This window comes from Coregonus lavaretus (genome assembly GCF_964263955.1).
Source record: "Coregonus lavaretus genome assembly, chromosome: 18".
NCBI lineage: Eukaryota > Metazoa > Chordata > Actinopteri > Salmoniformes > Salmonidae > Coregonus > Coregonus lavaretus.
In genome coordinates this window covers 39,895,417-39,916,252 of record NC_140005.1, presented here as the reverse complement: position 1 = coordinate 39,916,252, position 20,836 = coordinate 39,895,417, and the positions used below count along the sequence as shown (strand labels likewise).

At 41.8% G+C, this 20,836-nt stretch overlaps 1 protein-coding gene across 5 annotated transcripts in view; it reads right to left on the bottom strand.

Annotated features, from left to right (window-relative positions):
• dtnbb (dystrobrevin, beta b) overlaps positions 1-20,836 on the bottom strand; it is a gene marked incomplete at both ends in the record, with an annotated part of 51,309 nt that overhangs the window by 6,783 nt on the left and 23,690 nt on the right. For 2 of the 5 annotated variants that reach the window (XM_084181685.1, XM_084181686.1), the window contains 4 exons: positions 67-180; positions 822-907; positions 1,322-1,412; positions 4,995-5,069. In XM_084181685.1, coding sequence (XP_084037811.1) covers positions 67-180; positions 822-907; positions 1,322-1,412; positions 4,995-5,069 — 366 coding nt within the window. Of the gene's footprint in view, positions 1-66; positions 181-821; positions 908-1,306; positions 1,413-4,994; positions 5,070-20,836 lie in introns of all 5 variants that reach the window. The other 3 variants (XM_084181687.1, XM_084181688.1, XM_084181684.1) reach the window with 2 other exon arrangements.

Genomic DNA, 20,836 nt, shown 5'->3' with positions numbered 1-20,836 from the left:
AACCCTGATATAGAAGGATATAGATAAGATATATGTGGGTAATAGATCTAGGTGGATATGTGGTACCTAAGGAGCCTGAGTTCGGCCAGCAGTGTGGGGTTTTGCTGGGCCTTCTCGGGGGTGGGCTGGGAGGCCTGCTCATGCTCCAGACGCAGCCGCTGGATCTCCTGAAGGATCTCTCTGAGGGACCAGAAGACACAACAAAATGGAGATTTAAAATCTGCCGATGACGTTTTGAAAGCAGGTTCTGGTGACCAAGATAGATTTCAGTTTATTTACTTATATTTCACAAAATTCTTAAGTTATGAGCATACAATACATCTAATGACTGATTTAACTAAATTACCTGATAAAGTCACTGTCCAGTGTTTCCAGATTTCTATGAAATATGACCTATAATTCATTACAATATGAGTGAAATAGTTTTCCTTCCAATTTTTTATTGATTAAGTATGTTAAAAAGCAGCTTTTCTGTGTTGGAATGGTGTGGGCGTACCCCAACAACAGAATGGTCATTAAAAATATTAATGCGAGTAGACAGCTGATTGGCCAGCTCAGCCAATGAGCCAATATCTCATCATGTTCTATGAGGAAATAGCAAGCATTTTTGAGTTTGAGGTGGGGTTTTGGAAGTGTTTTTTCTCAAATTTATGCTTTGGCCACAGATACGAGTATAGGATGAGTCAACTACATTATTTGGGTATGAATTAATAGAATATTAACTTTTAAAAGTGAAATTTTCACCGGACAGTTCCTTTAAGTAGTGATTTTTTGATTATTTTCATGTTTATTCATAAAGTGACAATCAAATACATTCCCACCTGTTCTTGTTCTCTAGTTCTGCTATTAGCTGCCTCTGTTGTTTGTTGGCATCAAAGTTGAAACTCAGATCTGTTGGAGGACATTGCTGAAAGACAAAATTACCATTAAACACAGAATTAATAAAACTGAGTGGATAAAAGAGAGAGTAACACATCAAACATGATCTATTGCCCAGAATTAAAAGTCATGCGTGCTGTGCTTTAGACGTTTGAATGACTATTCTAACATCAGGGACCTTTTCAGCCAACCTGCAACTTAATTTCATCTAATTTTGATCGACGGACTACACTGTGGGTAATGATTGTGTTAGTCTCTGGTGACAGCCTTAACATTATCTGATTTGATTCTCGGTGCAGGGATCATTATTATCTCTTTATGGACATTCTGCAGTTACACAAAGTGTTACATAATAAGAAGAGGCTAAATGCAGGCTGACAGAATACCACCCTGGGGTTGCCCTACTAGTCACATACACACTACTCACTGTGGAGCTACTCACTGTGGAGTTGCCTGCCTCTGCTGCCAGGCGTGCTGCGTAGCGAGCAATCAGACGATGCTCCTCGTCTAGCCTACTGGGACTCTCCAAGACACTGGCGAGAGAGAGAGAGAGGAAGGGGGGAGAGAGGGAGAGTGGGGTCACAGCCAGCCATTATCAACGGCAACCCTGGAGCAATGAAGTTAAATGCCTTGCTCAAGGGCACTTCGCCATATTTGTTATCGTGTCAGCTCAGGGATTTGAACTAGCAACCTTTCGGTTACTGGCCCACCGCTCTAACCGCCGCCCATATAACTTATGCCATCCCTGTGGTCTTATCATTAATAACTTCTGTGAAAAAGCGCTCTCTCTCCCTCTCCCCCTCCCTCCCTCCCTCTCTCCCTCCCTCTCCCCCTCCCTCTCTCCCCCCTCTCTCCCCCTCCCTCTCTCCCCCTCCCTCCCTCCCTCCCTCCCTCCCTCTCTTTGGTTTTAGCTTGGCTGACATGTGACTCTCAAGTCAAGGACGTAGAGAGGCTGGTGTTAGCAAGACTACTTTGGTTTGTCTTATACCCACAGTACATTCCACTGTCTCATGGAGTGCATGTTTAAGGTCACCACCAATCTTTTTGCATCCAGGAAACCGGCCCTAGAAGTCTAAATTAAGTGTGAGGTCAGTCCTGTTAGAAACCAACTATGGCTTTCTATCCCGCGTCTTAACTCTAGATTGAGTTCTGAGAGGTCAGTCCCAGGATTTAAGTAATACATTTGTGTACATCAGTGTGGAAAAGAGAAAGATGACCCCACTGGGTCAGTCAGAGTTGGGCTGTTAGCTGTTCCTCTCCATTAATCTACAAGACCACTACGACCAGGTCGTGTCTTAGTGCCTCTCCTTCAGAGACAGAGTTTCCTGGCACTAGTCAATAGCCTGGTCCCAGATCTGTTTGTGCTGTACAGCCAACTCCTATGGTCACAGACAACCTTGTCTTCTAGCCTGGCCCCAGATCTGTTTGTGTTGGTTGTTTTCATGGCCTGGTCCCAAATCCACTTTGCTGTCCTGCCAACTTCTATGTCATTTTCATGCTAACTTGGCATGACAATGACCATAGGAGTTGGCAAGACGGCACATATACTGTAGATCTGGGAGAAGGCTTGCAGACAAGACTGTGTGTAAACGGCTTGTTGATCCTCTGTGAGCAGCCGGTCACCAATGCCCTTCTGTCTGTACTAGGTTCAAATGAGCTTATGCCATTTGACGCACAACATGCTCAAATACTGTATAATGTAGCGGATTCTGTGCTGCTTTGAGTCTCAGCATACACATTTCCCATTCAAATTGGACAATAAAATAGTTTGTTGTTGTTAGGTCCTACCGCAAAATAACACAACTGCTCATATACACACAGAATCTGTTTATCAACACAATCACATGGCTATGTTAATCACAGGGCTATCCCTCCCTCCCTCAGTCTCTCTAACATATGCCTATGTTCTTGTTATTACAATGTAATCAATGTAACATTTCATGAAGTATTTCAGTGGGGAAATACTGTGAGTTACTGTTCTCGTCTTGGGCATGATAGCAACAATATTGACACCTCTCGTTATTAACATTCAGTCTGCCTACCAGTTCAGTCTGTGATTTCATATCTGGTGGCGTTTCGGTCAATAGTCAGTTAACTCCAAATTAAAACTCATCGAACTCTCCAACAGCAAATTATTTGTATTTTCTGGCGCTGTGGTTCTGCACGAGTATTAGGTCATAAATTGTGGGGTGTTGATTGGTCGGTGGGTTGGTCCTTGGAAGAGCAGCGCTGAGCAATCTGTTTGAGAGAGGCTGGAGGAGGGAAAATATGCTTTGTCAGCAGACAGAGAGGACCAGACAGGTTTCGGTGCAAGACTGGGATAGAAGGTTGGGCCTCCACAAACATAATCTACAATAATACCCATTCTTGATGGAAATGTCAGAGATTTTTTTATTGTAAGCTTAGTCCATCATAGGGTTGCACAATTCTGGGAACTTTCAATAAATTCCATGGTTTTCCAGAAATCCTGGTTGGAGGATTCCAGATTTCCTGCTTATTCCCTCCTGATTCCAGGAATCCTCCAACTGGGATTTCAGGAAAACCATGGAATTTATTGAAAGTTCACAGAATTTTGCAACTGTCAGTAGGTGCTGTAGGTGGGTGTGGTGTGGAATCAGGCGCAGGACGCATACGTTAAGTCCAACAAAGACTTTTAGTAGAGCACACAAAATACAATCCAAACAGCCCGGAGGCGAGAAAATGCGCACACAGGCGTAAACAAACGGGCGCACAAAACATGTGCGAAAATCCTCTCCTAAAAATACAAGGAGGCAAGCTACAAATAGCGCACCGAAACGGGTAGCGCACCAACACGACAATGGGAACAATCACTGACAACACCTGACAAACACAACGAGAACTTATAGGACACTAATGACACTAAACGACAACAGGTGTACAATACCAGACCAGACCAAACGAACATAGAAACATACAACGGTGGCAGCTAGTATTCCGGAGACGACGAACGCCGAAGCCTGCCCGAGCAAGGAAGAGAGGCAGCCTCGGCCGAAACCGTGACAGCAACCCTATGATGGACTAGGCTTACAATAAAAACATCTCTGAATAAAAGAAAAAAGATAAGATCGCCTCATCAACTGGAATCCGGAATTTAAAAAATACTACACTGTATAATTTGGGACATAAAACAGTGGTTGATACTCTAGGTACTGTTTTAATCATGCTATTGTTAATGCGAGAGCTGTGGTGAGTAAGATTTCCAATGTATTTATTATAACATATGGCAAATAAACGTAAAGCTCTTTTGGTGCATTCAGCTAAGCACCAGTGAGCTAAAGCAGAGTCCTATTATTCAGCTGTAGTGACATCTCTGACATCCAGGCCCTTCACATCAGAAGAAGCCAAGCAGAACACAGTAATAATTACATGGATTCATATTTAAAAACCAAATGTGACAGTATGTCAGCTCACACAGTCAGACGCCAGGCTAGAAGGATCTGGGAGGGAATAGGCTGGCTTGCTGCTTCGCAAACAAGACCTTAGCATGCACACACACACCTTTCCTCTGCCTGCTTCTGATCTGATAATGCGAGAGAAAACTATCTACCTTAACCATCTCTTTGCATCCACATTGACACTTAACTCTTGAACAATCTGGAACCAATTTAGCCTAAACATCAGAATGGATTTCTCTGTTCTGTTGATATGCAGCTTCTGGCAATATAGTGTGTGAGTGCGTGCGTGCGTATGCGTATGACCTCCTAGAGGAGAATGTGTTCTGAATCCTGCCTCTCAATCGCCCGGAGCTGCTGCCAAGGCCTGATTACATCGCAGTACTGCACACACACACGATCATACACACTCATCTCTTCTACTTCTAATGACATAGCGAACGCTATCGAACCCATGTGTACATGTCACTTCAATCAAGAGTTTATCATTAGGGCTACTAAAGTAGCTAACAAATAATGAGTTTTCTCAGGAATGACTCAAAGGGGAAGACGGGGACGGACTTGGTAACATCTTTAAGGGCGCAGGACATAAGGGGCTGGAAGCAGTCGGTCAACAATGGCCTATGTTCTGCAAGGAATTCAGGAAATACGTTAGGTATGATAGGTATAGGGCCATAACAAAGCTCATTCTGAGGAACTTACCTTTTAGTAGGAGTAGGTGCCCCAGACGACATGAGCATTGTGTTGTTCATATTGTTGGCCACTGGCTTCGGCTGACTACAGTAAAACACAAGATTATACCACTTTATTGCTACACTGTGAAATAGACTTATACACTGACTATGGGGTGGGAGAGAGGACATTTGCATTACATTACTGTAGGAATCATGAATATGCAATGGTGACTGTAAGCAATCACCATACAAAACTACTGTACAGTATGTAGAAAAAATGCCACAGTAAAACAAGATTACAGGACTTTATTGCTACACTGTAGGAGAAATATACTTCATATACTTATACTATTATACACTAGGGAGATCTGAGGATTCTGTCACTACAGGGGAGGAGAGAGGGCATTTGCATAAAAATGTAAATTACGGTAAGATTCATGAATAAGCAATCATGACTGTAGACTACAATCAATGGATGCAACCTTTCGTGTTTAAGGATTATCATTATCATATAGGGAACAACTGTACTGTATGTAGAAGATTGTGCTGTACAGTATATGGGAGTTAATTTGTCATGTTTGTATAAAGAATAATAGATTTGGCATTTTGATTAGCTTAAAACTAATTAAAACCGAACAAGAGGCACAAAAGCAGACAAGGAATCTAATTAAACTCGAAGTCTGTGGTTGGTGAGGAACTGGGAAAGGTGACATTGCACTACAGAAGGTAATTTGGGAGAGTAAATAATGACTATTAAGTCCATCTGGCTTTCATATCAGCACCGCGGTCCTGTGCTAGCTGGCTGGCTGGCTGGGGCTCAATCTGTTTGGCTAGCTTCTCCAGACTCATTGGCTCACTCTGGGTGCGTCTGAAATGGCATCATATTCACTTTAACACCTTTAACCAGGGCCCAAAGTAGTCTACTATATAGGGAATAGGGTGCCATTTCAGACGCAGACTCTGCTGCTTGGACCAGAAAACTCTTTAAACATGATCAAAACCTCTGCATATTTCAGATGTTTCAAGTTCACACTCCAGGGCAGCAGGTAGCCTAGTGGTTAAGAGCGTTGAGCCAGTCACCGAAAGGTCGTTTGTTTGAATCCCTGAGCTGACTAGGTGAAACATCTTTTGATGTGCCCTTGAGCAAGGCACTACCCTAATTGCTCCTGTAAGTCGCTCTGGATAAGAGCTAAGATGTAGTCCCATGTATGGAGAAATAACCGTTGTAAATTAGTGTTGGTCTGTTTCTCTCCTGATCTGTCTTTCTCTCTTTCCATGTATGGAAGAAAAACTGTTGCAAAGTAATCTCGATCTCTCATGCATTCTTCCTAAAGTACTGTAGTGTAGCCTATCTCACTTCACACTCCCATGCATACAATTGGTCAAAAAAGAACATTGTATGGTTACTCTCACTATTTCTATCTCTCATCCATTATCTCTAGACCTCTCTTTGTAGCTTAGCCATTAATCAGCTACAAGCCTCCAACAATTTAAACAGCCATGAGTACTGAGAAGTATTTAGCATACGTTTCTCCAAAATATGTTCAAAGAATGTTTGACCTTCATGGAAGTGAACCATTTCTATAAATAAGACGTTATATTATATAGAGGAGTCTCCATAACAGTAAGTGTCAGGGAAGTAATACTAGTATGTTTGCACAGACATTTCACTGTTCTGTAACTGATCATTAGTTTGTGTACTCACATGACAGTACACAAATGAACGGGACGGAAAACAAGTGTTATCTCCTCTCTATGAACGCAAGGGAATAACCATTATACTGAATCAGTATTCATCATATTTGTATCAATATTTCTCATAATAAAGCAACTGAATTCATTATTCAATCACAGTACTACTCATGAGTATGACCTCAGGGGGTCAGCAGTGTATTTGCATTACTATGAAGATCCAATATTAGATTTCCCCAGAGTCAAGCTAATACCTTCAAAGCACACCATGGAACATATTCTTTAGCTACTATTTTTAAACTGGCTCCACACATACAATCCCAAACAATAAAAATAGAATGTTTGATCACGTTCAGACAAGAAAGAGATGAGAGAAATCACTGATATTTCTGTCTTTATACTCAAATCTGAACATAGACACTGGGCAGACTTCTCTTTTGGAATGTTCTACTGTCTAAGCAAGACAGGACACATACACGTCTCTAGTAAGATGCTGATTTCCTATAATCAAATATTTCAGAGTAACTCCAACTGTATGAAAAAGCCAGCGTGCACTAACATGTAGGATCTAATACTATAATAACTGACTCAGTGATAACCAAGACAAAGATACGAGGCTATCAGATCTCACTTACCTCCTTTAGAGTGTAGAAAGCACCTGTCTGGCTAGCGGCTAACCAAATACATCCAACCATCCAAGTGCTGCTGTAGCCAGCTGCATACCCTGGTCCGCTCTGCTCTCAACTGAGCCAGTATCTCAACGAACTACTCTGCTGCTGTCTCCAAGGAGACCCAGCAGTCACATGACTGTATGACAATGCAGAGTCAGACTCTCTCTCTCTATCTCTCACACGCACACCCAACACACACATAGACAGGGGCTTCATGCATCCATTATTTTAGAGTCCCCTTACAAAAAAATAAATAATAATCATGTGGCTTGAATTTCATGACATTTCATGAAGTTTCACATCTGGATTTTCACATATGACATTCCATGAAGATTCACATCTGGATTTTCACGTGATCACAATCTTTCACATGTGGATAAAAAATGTCACGAGATTTCAAAGGTGATGCCCTGCAAACAAAAATGAGACATTATGATACAGTGTTTCCAATGTACATCTTTGAGATACATGACTACATTATGTATGTTTAACTACACAGTAATTATTATTCAACATGTCCTTACCTGGGATGTAAACTCACAACCTCTTGGTTCACTGCATTCTGATCTTCCTGCTACGTCACTTTGTCTGTGTTAATAACTGATTTCACCCGAATTGCTACACTTTGGACTTCAAAGTAAATCTCAGCTTTGTTAAAAAATACCCTCAAGAAAAACGATTATATTTATCATAGTGATTCAGGAGTAATATTAAAACAGAAAAATATGCCCCACCAACATTAGACAACTATACAGAAAACCCTCAAATTCCTGAAATAAGTAAATGTAATCAATGATGAGAGAATAACTCATAACTAAAATAGTCATGAATGTGTAGGGAACGCTGCAGACTTCGTGGCGCAGCAAAAATATCAGGGGACCTTAAATCCAGAGGTTGTGAGTTCAAATCACAAATTAGGTCATATTTTCGCTGAACAGCATACCACTTACTTTAAAACCCCCATACCATTACCTTACTTTACCTATAATGGTTTGGAATGGTTTAATCTTATGTGAAGTTAACGTGACAACATGTGACAACATGAAACTACACACACACACACACACACAGTTAAAGCTTCAGCCATTCCAAATTATTGTTCTCCCAATTACTGATTGGAGGGTTGGCTATAACAAAAAATAACTGGCTCTATGGATACAAAGAACAAAGAGCATAAACCTGTCCAACAATGTCGTGAATTCCACAGAACATAAACCTGTGACCATACACTTCAGTCGTCCACCTATTTCTTTTCACTGAGCTAGCAGCAAAGGCAAACAAGCCTGTTGACATTTTCAGATGGTAAAGCTGCTCTCTTCTTCTGTACGATATGCCCAGAGAGTGAAAACAACCTCTCACAAGGTACTGATGTGGCAAGCGTTGCCAGGTACTTTCGTGCAATGCAGGCCAGCCTGGTGTGTGCCCCTGCATGCTGTGACCACCACTGTAGTGGACAGTCCTCCATGTTGATGCTGGGCTCTGCTTTGTAACGCTCCACACATTTCTCAATGGACTCCTCTTCATCAGTGTCAGAAGAACTCAACAAGAGGGCAGCTTTCTTCTTTGGTGGCTCTTACTCTGTTGGCTTATCAGGTTGCTGTGCAGGCCTCTGTTCCTTCAGCAAGTTGCTGACCAAAGCCCACACCTCACCCCGCTAAGGTCTGGGAAGGCACTTTAGGTCCTTAAATCTTGGGTCCAGGGCTGTGGCGATTTTCAGCCATGTGAGGTTGGTGTTTTCCTTGCGTTCCTCCAGGTCTGTTGTGAATGTCAGCTTGAATCTTACCACATAGACAGGGTCATCATCAGAGCTCTCCATCACCCGGAGGAGATGGCACAAAGCAGGCAACACCACCAATGTACTTCTCTCCTCCCAGAAGAGTTCAGTCAAGTACCTGCAGTGGAAGCACTCGCTCTCGCTCTCTCTCCTGCAGGTCAGCTGTAGCTGGCATGGTGGTTTGTTTTCTGTTGGGTCACCGCATCGCTCAGTGGTTGTTGGTTTCTGTGGACACACTTTACCATTTCCAGAGTGGACTTGTGACATGTGACTCCTTTTGCCCATTTACGTCCTAGCTCTGCAGCGTTTGGTGGTCTGTGTTTGAAATGCCCAACAATTTCTTGGCATTTGGCTAGGGCATTGTCGAACCCGCTGTTCTGTAGGGACACTGTGATGGACCTTTGGAGGCTGTGCGCGGTGCAGGGCAGGTGTTAAAAAGGCAGATGCTACATCCATGAAATGCTCGGCGCACATTTCTGTCTTCATTACGGCCAGAGCGTGTGAATGCAGTTTCCATCGATGTGGAGCGCAGTAACACCAAGGTAGTTGTGGTTACTCACCGAAGTCCAGTGGTATCCCGGGAGAGCAACAGCCATTGCATGTTTCAACTCCTCCGCTTTCGTAGCCCTCTCGCTTTCATACAGCTCGTGTATTCTTGTAACGACGGTTGCTCTCAACTCATACTTTGAGTCGTTCCATTCGATGTGATACAAATTACATCCCTCTCAAGGCTTCGTCCTCCACAATGTGGACTAGCCTGCAAGCTGTAGCTATCCACTTGGCTATTGCTTGTGTTAGCTTGCTGCTCGTCAATGGTGTATTTCGCTTGTAAGTCGCTCTGGATAAGAGCGTCTGCTAAATGACTAAAATGTAAATGTAATGTAAAATGATAACAAAGACTCGATGTACTTCGGTGATAAACAAATGTAGCCTTGCAGTAGATGTAAATTACTTTGGTTTTATCCAGAGAGCCATCTGGGAGGGATTTTAAATTGAATTTGCCATTTAAAAGCCCCTTAAAGCATTCTCCATCATTCAGTCATACGAGTAGCGAGCTAGTAAAGTGTTTGTTAAACTTGTGCATCGGCTGCCGAGGCTTGAATTTGAACTATGGATGGTTCAGGGGGTCAAACTAAGAAAATGCATTAACGGCATTAAAAATGTAACTCTTTAACGCGTTATTAACGCATTACCTTTGACAGCCCTAGAAATGTCACGTGTGAAGCCTTCCAAAAACACGTTCACATGTGAAATGTCACATGTGAAATGTTCCAAAAACACATGTTTTCACACAAAAAAATCCTGTAATTTTATAGTAAGTTACTGGCTACTGAGTTGTGGTGAAAATAGTGGAATCAACTTTTAATGTATTTTTACAGCTTAACTGTATTTTGGCAGTAAATATACAACAATGACCTTTATTCAGGAAGTACACAGAAATTCCAATTCCAATTATTTTCAATACCAGAAAATGTGGAATTGGGTTTACTTTCTGAATTGGCCGTAATTTAAATAGAATTGACCTCAACATTGACTGGCACACTTGGGACACAACCACACCTGGGATTTGAACACAACCTATTGGATACCAGCAATCTGAATTTCCAGCTTCGCCACCAGGTCTGTGGACCATGAGAGCGATCGGCCACAGATTTTCTGGCAAGAATACATTTCTGCACTTTGCTAAAAGTTGCCCAGAATCAAGACAATAATTGTGCGATTATCTGACAACACCAACTAAAAAGTAACAGTGCTCAGGGACACTTGACATTAAGGCCTAAACTGTAAAAAACGTAACTTGTTTTTACGGTAACTTACTGTCAGCCAGTTACCTGTAAGTTGCTGTAAAAAAAGTACAGTATGTTACTGTAAATTCCAAAGAAACGTTGGTTTACTGTTAAACCAACGTTTCTTACAGTAATGTAATGAAATAAGCGCTTTCTTTACAGTAATTTACTGTTAAACCAAAGTATATTTTGAATTTACGGTAACATACTATACATTTTTTTACAGCAACTTACAGGTAACTGGCTGACAGTAAGTTACCGTAAAAACAAGTTACGTTTTTTACAGTTTAGGCCTTAATGTCAAGTGTCCCTGAGCACTGTTACTTTTTCGTTGGTGTTGTCAGATAATCACACAATTATTAGCTCCATTCAGTTTTTATTTCATACAAAAAAAGTGCCCAGTCCTTAACGATTACAAGCACACCCATAACATGTGTTCCAAAAAGACATGGTTTCACCTGATTTAAAATGTGAAAATCCACATCATATGTGAAGAGTTCCAAAAAAACATGGTTTCACATGAGCAAAACATTTGGAAATCGTGTTTTTTTTGTAAGGGGACTTTGTGCACCCTTTAAAATAATGGATGCATGAAGCCCCGTCTACGTGTGTGTCTGTGTGTGTGGGGGGAGGGGGGGGGGAGGGGTGCGTGTGTGTGTGAGAGAGCGAGAGATTTTACAGTAATTGAGAGAGAGATTTTACAGTAATTGAATTCAGAATGCAGCACCATACTGTCATTTTATAGAAATAACACCAAGTTCTTGTATATATTTACTTTATTTCTACTGCAACTTGTGAGAAGCAAAGTGCAGAAATATATTCTTGGCAATAAATATATAGCCAATTTCAATTCTGTCCACAGACATTTTTACATTTACATTTTAGTCATTTAGCAGACGCTCTTATCCAGAGCGACTTACAGTTAAGTGAGTGCATATATATATACACATTTATTAATTTTTTCATACTGGCCCCCCGTGGGAAACAAACCCACAACCCTGGCGTTGCAAGCGCCATGCTCTACCAACTGAGCTACACGGGAGCTGTTGGTGCAGCAGGAACTTCAGGTAGCTAGCAACAGAGAGGTTGTGAGTTCAAATCCCAAGTGAGGTTGAGTCCCAAGTAATCAGCAGCATACTGTCCTTTAACATTAACACCTTAATTTAGCTGAACAAATACATTAACATTTTGTAGTATTTACACCACAACTAGACAAAACCTCCAGGGGACACAACGTTCAGAGAATGTCCTAAAAATGTCCTTGGGGACATTCCTGGAACAAACCAGGAACTAAACAAAACCTGCAGGGGACCATGACAGTTTAAATTGAATTAATGTAAATTATGCCTTTTACAGTAAGATATTTCTAAATTACATTTGACACATGGGCTTTCACGTGCTCAAATGTTGTAACATATGTAATTTCATGGTATCACATGTTGAAATTTTGCATCCCCATTTTGTCACATTTATTTCAAGAGAGCATGCTCTCACGTGCTCAAACGTTGTCACGTGTAGTTTAACATTCACATGTTGCTTCACATTAAATCACGTGATCACATTTTCACGCGTTCATATGTGAAATTCATGTGGTTTTCCATAAGTGAGGATGGAGGGGGGAGGTTGGATAAGAAAAAGCTGTTTCAGGTGTTTCAAAAATCCAAAGTTCTCCAAGGCCCATTACATAACAGGCATTTTATATCAGTGGAGGCTTCTGAGGGGAGGACGGCTCATAAAAAGGTAGGGGCGTAGATCAGAAAACCAGTCAATATCTGGTGTGACCACCATTTGCCTCATGCAGTGCGACACATCTCCTTTGCATAGAGTTGATCAGGCTGTTGATTGTGGCCTGTGGAATGTTGTCCCACTCCTCTTCAATGGCTGTGCGAAGTTGCTGGATATTGGCGGGAACTGGAACACGCTGTTGTACACGTCGATCCATGTCTGGTGAGTATGCAGATCATGGAAGAACTGGGACATTTTCAGTTTCCAGGAATTGTGTACAGATCCTTGCGACATGGGGCGGGCCTTGCATTATCATACTGAAACATGAGGTGATGGCGGCGGATGAATGGCACGACAATGACCCTCAGGACCTCGTCACGGTATCTCTGTGCATTCAAATTGCAATTGTGTTCGTTGTCCGTAGCTTATGCCTTCCCACACCATAACCCCACCATGGGGCACTCTGTTCACAACGTCGACATCAGCAAACTGCTCGCCCCCACACGACGCCATACACGTGGTCTGCAGTTGTGAGGTCGGTTGGACGTACTGACAAATTCTATAAAACGACGTTGGAAGCGGCTTATGGTAGAGAAATGAACATTAAATTTTCTGGCAACAGCTCTGGTGGACATACCAGCAGTCAGCATGCCAATTGCATGCTCCCTCAAAACTTGAGACATCTGTGACATTGGGTTGTGTGACAAAACTGCACCTTTTAGAGTGTCCTATTATTGTCCCCAGCACAAGGTGCACCTGTGTAATGATAATGCTGTTTAATCAGCTTATTGATATGCCACACCTGTCAGGTGGATGGACTATCTTGGCAAAGGAGAAATGCTAACTAACAGGGATGTAAACAATTGTGTGCACAAAATTAGAGAGAAATAAGCTTTTTTCTGTGCATATGGACAATTTCTGTGATCTTTTATCTCATCTCATGAAACATGGGACCAACACTTTACATGCTGTGTTTCATATACAGTACTGTACTATCCTCTTAGAAATAATCATCAAACCTTTCTGCATACAGTATACAAAAATAGCTCCTAATTCTGGAGAAATACTGTGCGCAATGTGCGGTATTAAGAGTAGTGGTTGAGAAGACTCTTATACAAAAGGTTTAAGACTGACATGCTCTGAGAGTGTTTATAAGGATGTTTTTCCACTGCGACTGAAGCTCTCCCTCCCTCCCTCCCTCCCTCACTCCTTCCCTCTATAATATTAATCTACTACTTAACGCACTCTCCCTCATTCTCTCCATCTGTCAATATTCCTGTCATAAAATCCCATGGATCACATCACGCTCACAGCAAAATTAATTACAGAACTATTTTCTATTGCAATGGTAGTGATAGGATTAGTATTGACTAAGGGGATGAGGGAAGGAATAAAAGAACAGGAGACATTCTGACATTACAAACAACAGTTACTCCTTTAACGATGAGTAAAGGTTGGGTGGTGGAAATATTTAAAGTTACACTGAGTATGACCTGGGGCATCATTTATAAACATTGCGTACGAACAAAATATGCCCCAAAACATACATACGCCAGTTTTCACGCACAAGTTGGCATTTATAAAAACGTAACTTGATGTGAGAATGTGCTTATCATCCGGCAAACTTTAGACCATGCATACGCACAGTTTCTAGTGGTTGAAGTATTCCATTGCAAGAGCAGATAAATGTAATAACATTTGCCATTAGTGAGAAGAGCGAAAATGTATTTATTTAATGTATTTTGCTCTTTGCGATCCGATCTGAAGTGCAGTTTAACGGTAGAACAGACAGTTCACCTTTTCGTTTGTAGGCTACGTCGGAATACTGTAATGTCAAATTTCTCGAGTAGACAGTATTTCATTTATAAACCTAATATACAGTGGGGAAAAAAAGTATTTAGTCAGACACCAATTGTGCATGTTCTCCCACTTAAAAAGATGAGAGGCCTGTAATTTTCATCATAGGTACACGTCAACTATGACAGACAAAATGAGAATTTTTTTCCAGAAAATCACATTGTAGGATTTTTAATGAATTTATTTGCAAATTATGGTGGAAAATAAGTATTTGGTCAATAACAAAAGTTTCTCAATACTTTGTTATATACCCTTTGTTGGCAATGACACAGGTCAAACGTTTTCTGTAAGTCTTCACAAGGTTTTCACACACCGTTGCTGGTATTTTGGCCCATTCCTCCATGCAGATCTCCTCTAGAGCAGTGATGTTTTGGGGCTGTCGCTGGGCAACACAGACTTTCAACTCCCTCCAAAGATTTTCTATGGGGTTGAGATCTGGAGACTGGCTAGGCCACTCCAGGACCTTGAAATGCTTCTTACGAAGCCACTCCTTCGTTGCCCGGGCGGTGTGTTTGGGATCATTGTCATGCTGAAAGACCCAGCAACATTTCATCTTCAATGCCCTTGCTGATGGAAGGAGGTTTTCACTCAAAATCTCACGATACATGGCCCCATTCATTCTTTCCTTTACACGGATCAGTCGTCCTGGTCCCTTTGCAGAAAAACAGCCCCAAAGCATGATGTTTCCACCCCCATGCTTCACAGTAGGTATGGTGTTCTTTGGATGCAACTCAGCATTCTTTGTCCTCCAAACACGACGAGTTGAGTTTTTACCAAAAAGTTCTATTTTGGTTTCATCTGACCATATGACATTCTCCCAATCCTCTTCTGGATCATCCAAATGCACTCTAGCAAACTTCAGACGGGCCTGGACATGTACTGGCTTAAGCAGGGGGACACGTCTAGCACTGCAGGATTTGAGTCCCTGGCGGCGTAGTGTGTTACTGATGGTAGGCTTTGTTACTTTGGTCCCAGCTCTCTGCAGGTCATTCACTAGGTCCCCCCGTGTGGTTCTGGGATTTTTGCTCACCGTTCTTGTGATCATTTTGACCCCACAGGGTGAGATCTTGCGTGGAGCCCCAGATCGAGGGAGATTATCAGTGGTCTTGTATGTCTTCCATTTCCTAATAATTGCTCCCACAGTTGATTTCTTCAAACCAAGCTGCTTACCTATTGCAGATTCAGTCTTCCCAGCCTGGTGCAGGTCTACAATTTTGTTTCTGGTGTCCTTTGACAGCTCTTTGGTCTTGGCCATAGTGGAGTTTGGAGTGTGACTGTTTGAGGTTGTGGACAGGTGTCTTTTATACTGATAACAAGTTCAAACAGGTGCCATTAATACAGGTAACGAGTGGAGGACAGAGGAGCCTCTTAAAGAAGAAGTTACAGGTCTGTGAGAGACATAAATCTTGCTTGTTTGTAGGTGACCAAATACTTATTTTCCACCATAATTTGCAAATTAATTAATTAAAAATCCTACAATGTGATTTTCTGGAAAAAAAATTCTCAATTTGTCTGTCATAGTTGACGTGTACCTATGATGAAAATTACAGGCCTCTCTCATCTTTTTAAGTGGGAGAACTTGCACAATTGGTGGCTGACTAAATACTTTTTTCCCCCACTGTATATACAGTACCAGTCAAGTTTGGACACACCTACTCATTCAAAGGTTTTTCTTCATTGTTTACTATTTTCTACACTGTAGAATAATAGTGAAGACATCAAAACTATGTAGTAACCAAAAAACGTGTTAAACAAATCAAAATATATTTTAGATTTTAGATTCTTCAAAGTAGCCACCCTTTGCCTTGATGACAGCTTTGCACACTCTTGGCATTCTCTCAACCGGCTTCACCTGGAATGCTTTTCCAACAGTCTTGAAGGAGTTCCCACATATGCTGAGCACTTGTTAGCTGCTTTTCCTTCACTCTGTGGTCCAACTCATCCCAAACCATCTCAATTGGGTTGAGGTTGGGTGATTGTGGAGGCCAGGTCATCTGATGCAGCACTCCATCACCGTCCTTCTTGGCCAAATAAGCCCTTACACAGCCTGGAGGTGTGTTGGGTCATTGTCCTGTTGAAAAACAAATGATAGTCCCACTAATCACAAACCAGATGGGATGGTGTATCGCTGCAGAATGCTGTGGTAGCCATGCTGGTTAAGTGTGCCTTGAATTCCTGTGTGCCTAAATTAATCACTGACAGTGTCACCAGCAAAGCACCCCCACACCATCACACCTCCTCATCAATGCTTCACGGTGGGAACCACACATGCGGAGATAATCCGTTCACCTACTCTGCGTCTCGGCGGTTGGAACCAAAAATCTAAAATTTGGACTCACCAGACCAAAGGATAGATTTCCACCGGTCTACTGTCCATTGCTTGTGTTTCTTGAACAAAGCAAGCCTCTTCTTCTTATTGGTGTCCTTTAGTAGTGGTTTCTTTGCAGCAATTCGACCATGAAGGCCTGATTCACGCAGTCTCCTCTGAACAGTTGATATTGAGATGTGTCTGTCACTTGAACTCTGTGAAGCATTTATTTGGGCTGCAATTTCTTAGGCTGGTAACTCTAATGAACTTATCCTCTGCAGCAGAGGTAACTCTGGGTCTTCCTTCCTGCGGCGGTCCTCATGAGAGCCAATTTCATTATAACGCTTGATGGTATTTGCGACTGCACTTGAAGAAACGTTCAAAGTACTTTACATTTTCCATATTGACTGACCTTCATGTCTTAAAGCAATGATGGACTGTCATTTCTCTTCGCTTATTTGAGCTGTTCTTGTCATAATATGGACGTGGTCTTTTACCAAATAGGGCTATCTTCTGTATACCAACCCTACCTTGTCACAACACAACTGATTGGCTCAAACCCATTAAGAAGGAAAGAAATTCCACAAATCAACTTTTAACAAGGCACACCTGTTAATTGAACACACCACGCTTGGCGATTTCTTCATAGAACAACTATGAGAAGGTCAGTTCTGGAGTGCGTTAAGATCGATTGAATGTTTGCTACATTGCATAATGGGTTTTACTGAACGACACGTTTCCTCCAAAGACACGGTTCCTCCAAAACATCCTTCAATGTTCTTGAACAGACTTTGAGGTAGCCTACATGTTCTTCATTTGGTGGGTGCGGCTTGAAGCAATTAGTGACGTATTTGAAAGGCAGTGGTGCATTTCGAACACCCAACCTCTCCCCATTTTTTAACTGGTCATTCAGAACAGCACTGTTTCCGTTTAATTGAGCGTTGCATCACGTGTTTTTCCTACTCCATAATTAATAAAATGATGGTGACCATTAAAATATGATTTTACCCTGCAAAAATGAGCCTAACAACATATTGGTCCATATTATCAGGCTGGTGTGTTAATAAGCATTATCACCTGTAGCCCAACTGATGCAGCATAGTGGCTATGAATAAATCAATAGGCTGAAGCATGGGGTTGCCCATCTGTATTTGTGCTAATCATTAGCTAGATCAGTGCTTCCCAAACCTTTTCTGTTATGGCTCCCTTTCATCATGGGGGAACATCAGATGAAACCATCTTACTGCTGTGCAACGTCACTTGCGTCCCTATCAATGAAGACTAGGGTTGGCCAATTTATTTTGTAGATTTTCTCAATTGAAATACAATATGGTGGTTCTGGAAGTATTCTGCATGAACATGATGAGTGCTCTCCCCCCACAATTCTGGCCTTCACATTTGTTTTCTAAACATAATTAAGGAGGATAGGTTGCTGCTGATGTTCAGAGTCTGTGAGACAGGCAGGCTGCCACTGACTGGGGAGAGAAACAGGCTTGCTTGAGAATACTGCCTGAGGTTCAGAGAAACATCACTTCTCTAATTCTGTAGCCTACTAAAAACCAGTTTCAAAGTTTATAATAATACCAAAGTTGTCTTTAAACTCACAAAATTGAGCCCAATATAACCGTTACCAATTATCACTTGTTTTGAGAAATATCACTCACACACGAGATGCGCATCTCGCCACTTTCCAATAGAAACTTTCTCCATTTGAAAAATATCATTCTATATTATTCTTATTCGTGCTTGTGAATTTACCATGTTAAATGTGACTGTACTTCTTTATTTGTTACACGTTAGCTCACAGAATTAAGGGTTTTGTTAAGAAGAGAGAGGAGAGAGAGAGAGAGAGAGAGGAGCTATTGCACCATTCTTCTTACAAGCCTTGCGCAACTTTTTTTACCCTTTACAAACTGCGGCCTCTGAGGACCGGGCCAAACCAAAAGCATAATTGGTGGCGGGGGAATCCAATCATAAAATGAGGAATTGAGTAGTACTGTGTAGCGTAAAGCCAATCCATCAAATTCATCATGATATATTATAGAGGGGGTCAAATTGTCAGGTGCTAAAAAATGTTTGCCTAAATCAGTTTAGATTACAGATCAACAGTGACAGATAGTCCATCACAAAACCATAACTCTGCTTCCCTTCATGTAGTGTATAAATCCACTGGAAACTCACTGTTAGTCAGGGGATCCTAAACTCACAGCTTGCTTATAAGCCTGCTGAGGAGCTATCAGACCATGCCAAATATCTCATACCCACTGTCTGTCACACAAGGGTCTCATTGCCTCAATAGGTTTAAATCCTGTACATTGACATTAGCCTACACTTCAATCAATCACATATTAATCCTTTATGCTTCAAACCCAGTCATTTATCTGACCATGTCTTAACATTGTAGCCAGACTTCAATTTAAATACCATCATCCTAATTACACTGTTTCATTTCGGTTCAGGCCTACTAATACAAATTCAGGAAATTCTTCCGAATCCTCATCCTCTCAGAATACATTTGTCCTTATTAGAAAACAGATGACTAGATCTGCATCCTAAATGGAACCATTTTACATTTTACATTTTAGTCATTTAGCAGACGCTCTTATCCAGAGCGACTTACAGTTAGTGAATACATCATTTTTTTAATACTGGCCCCCCGTGGGAATCGAACCCACAACCCTGGCGTTGCAAACGCCATGCTCTATCAACTGAGCTACATCCCTGCCGGCCATTCCCTCCCCTACCCTGGACGACGCTGGGCCGATTGTGCGCCGCCCATGAGTCTCCCGGTCGCGGCCGGCTGCGACAGAGCCTGGATTCGAACCAGGAACCCTATCCATTTTGTAGTGCACTACTTTTGACCTGGGCCCATAGAGCTCTAGTCAAAAGTAATCCACTTTATAAGGAGTAGGGTGCCACTTGGAACACAACTTAGGTCTTTGAAAATGGTATTTGAGGAAGAGGATGTATTTTCCCCTACATTTATTCCAGAAGGGTTCCAGGGAATATTGCTGGAAGGAATAGCAGCATTTAATTGCCACAGATTTAAAATTGAAATATGAAAATGAAGAAGCAGAAGCTATGTGCAAAACAAACAGACCATTGTGCCCTCTGGTCAGAGCAGATATGGCAAAGAGAGAACAATTATTTTATGAGTTTTATTCAATGCTTAGGTTTTACAGATTATTACTTTTCAGCCCCTCATCATACTTCATTATCATCCATAATACTGTACTTGGACTCGTTGCTCAACTCATTCCCTGCTGTCAGCACATTTTGATAGAAATAGTGTTTGGTTTGGTGAAACCCAGAAAATCGTTTTCAACATCATTCAAGGGAGTTATGGAGGGAGGAGCTCTGTGAATAACCCTCATACTGCGTCAGTTTCTACTTTGACTCCCCAACAGCAACAAAGAGGCACAATAACAGTAGCCTGGTCCCAGATCTGTTTATCTGTCATGCCAAACAACAACCATAGGAGTATGCAAGAAAGCACAAATAGATGTGGGACCAGGCTAGATGTGGGACTCCATACTAGTTTATTTTTACACTATGTGGCTTCGTTCTATCTGCTAAATTCATCATCAAATGCAACATTTCTGTGAAATGCAGTGAATACACTAGAGAGCCATATATATCTGATATATGCATGCACTCTGGTGTTTAGAAGTTAATGATAATTTATACTATAAATCATTTTTAAAGCTCTTTAGACCATTAATAAGTCTGATCTCCCTTAAGCAGTTGGAGAGAGAGGCCTGCAGAACTACCCTACAGGGTCTCAGTAGGAGTACTGATCTAGGATCAGTTTAGCCTTTTAACTCATAATGAATAAGAGAGGGGACCTGATCCCAGATCAGCACTCCTACTCTGAGACGCGGACCCAGGAGTGATTCAGAGTCTGGAGATGCAGTATTTCTTAGGCAGTAAAGCAGGAAACCATGCACAGCACACATACTTCCACACGCAGCATGTTTCCTCTTGGCATTTTTCTGATTACTACTTTTTCCTCTGATGGCTCTGAATGTCAGTACTCACTGACATTCAGCCCGGGTC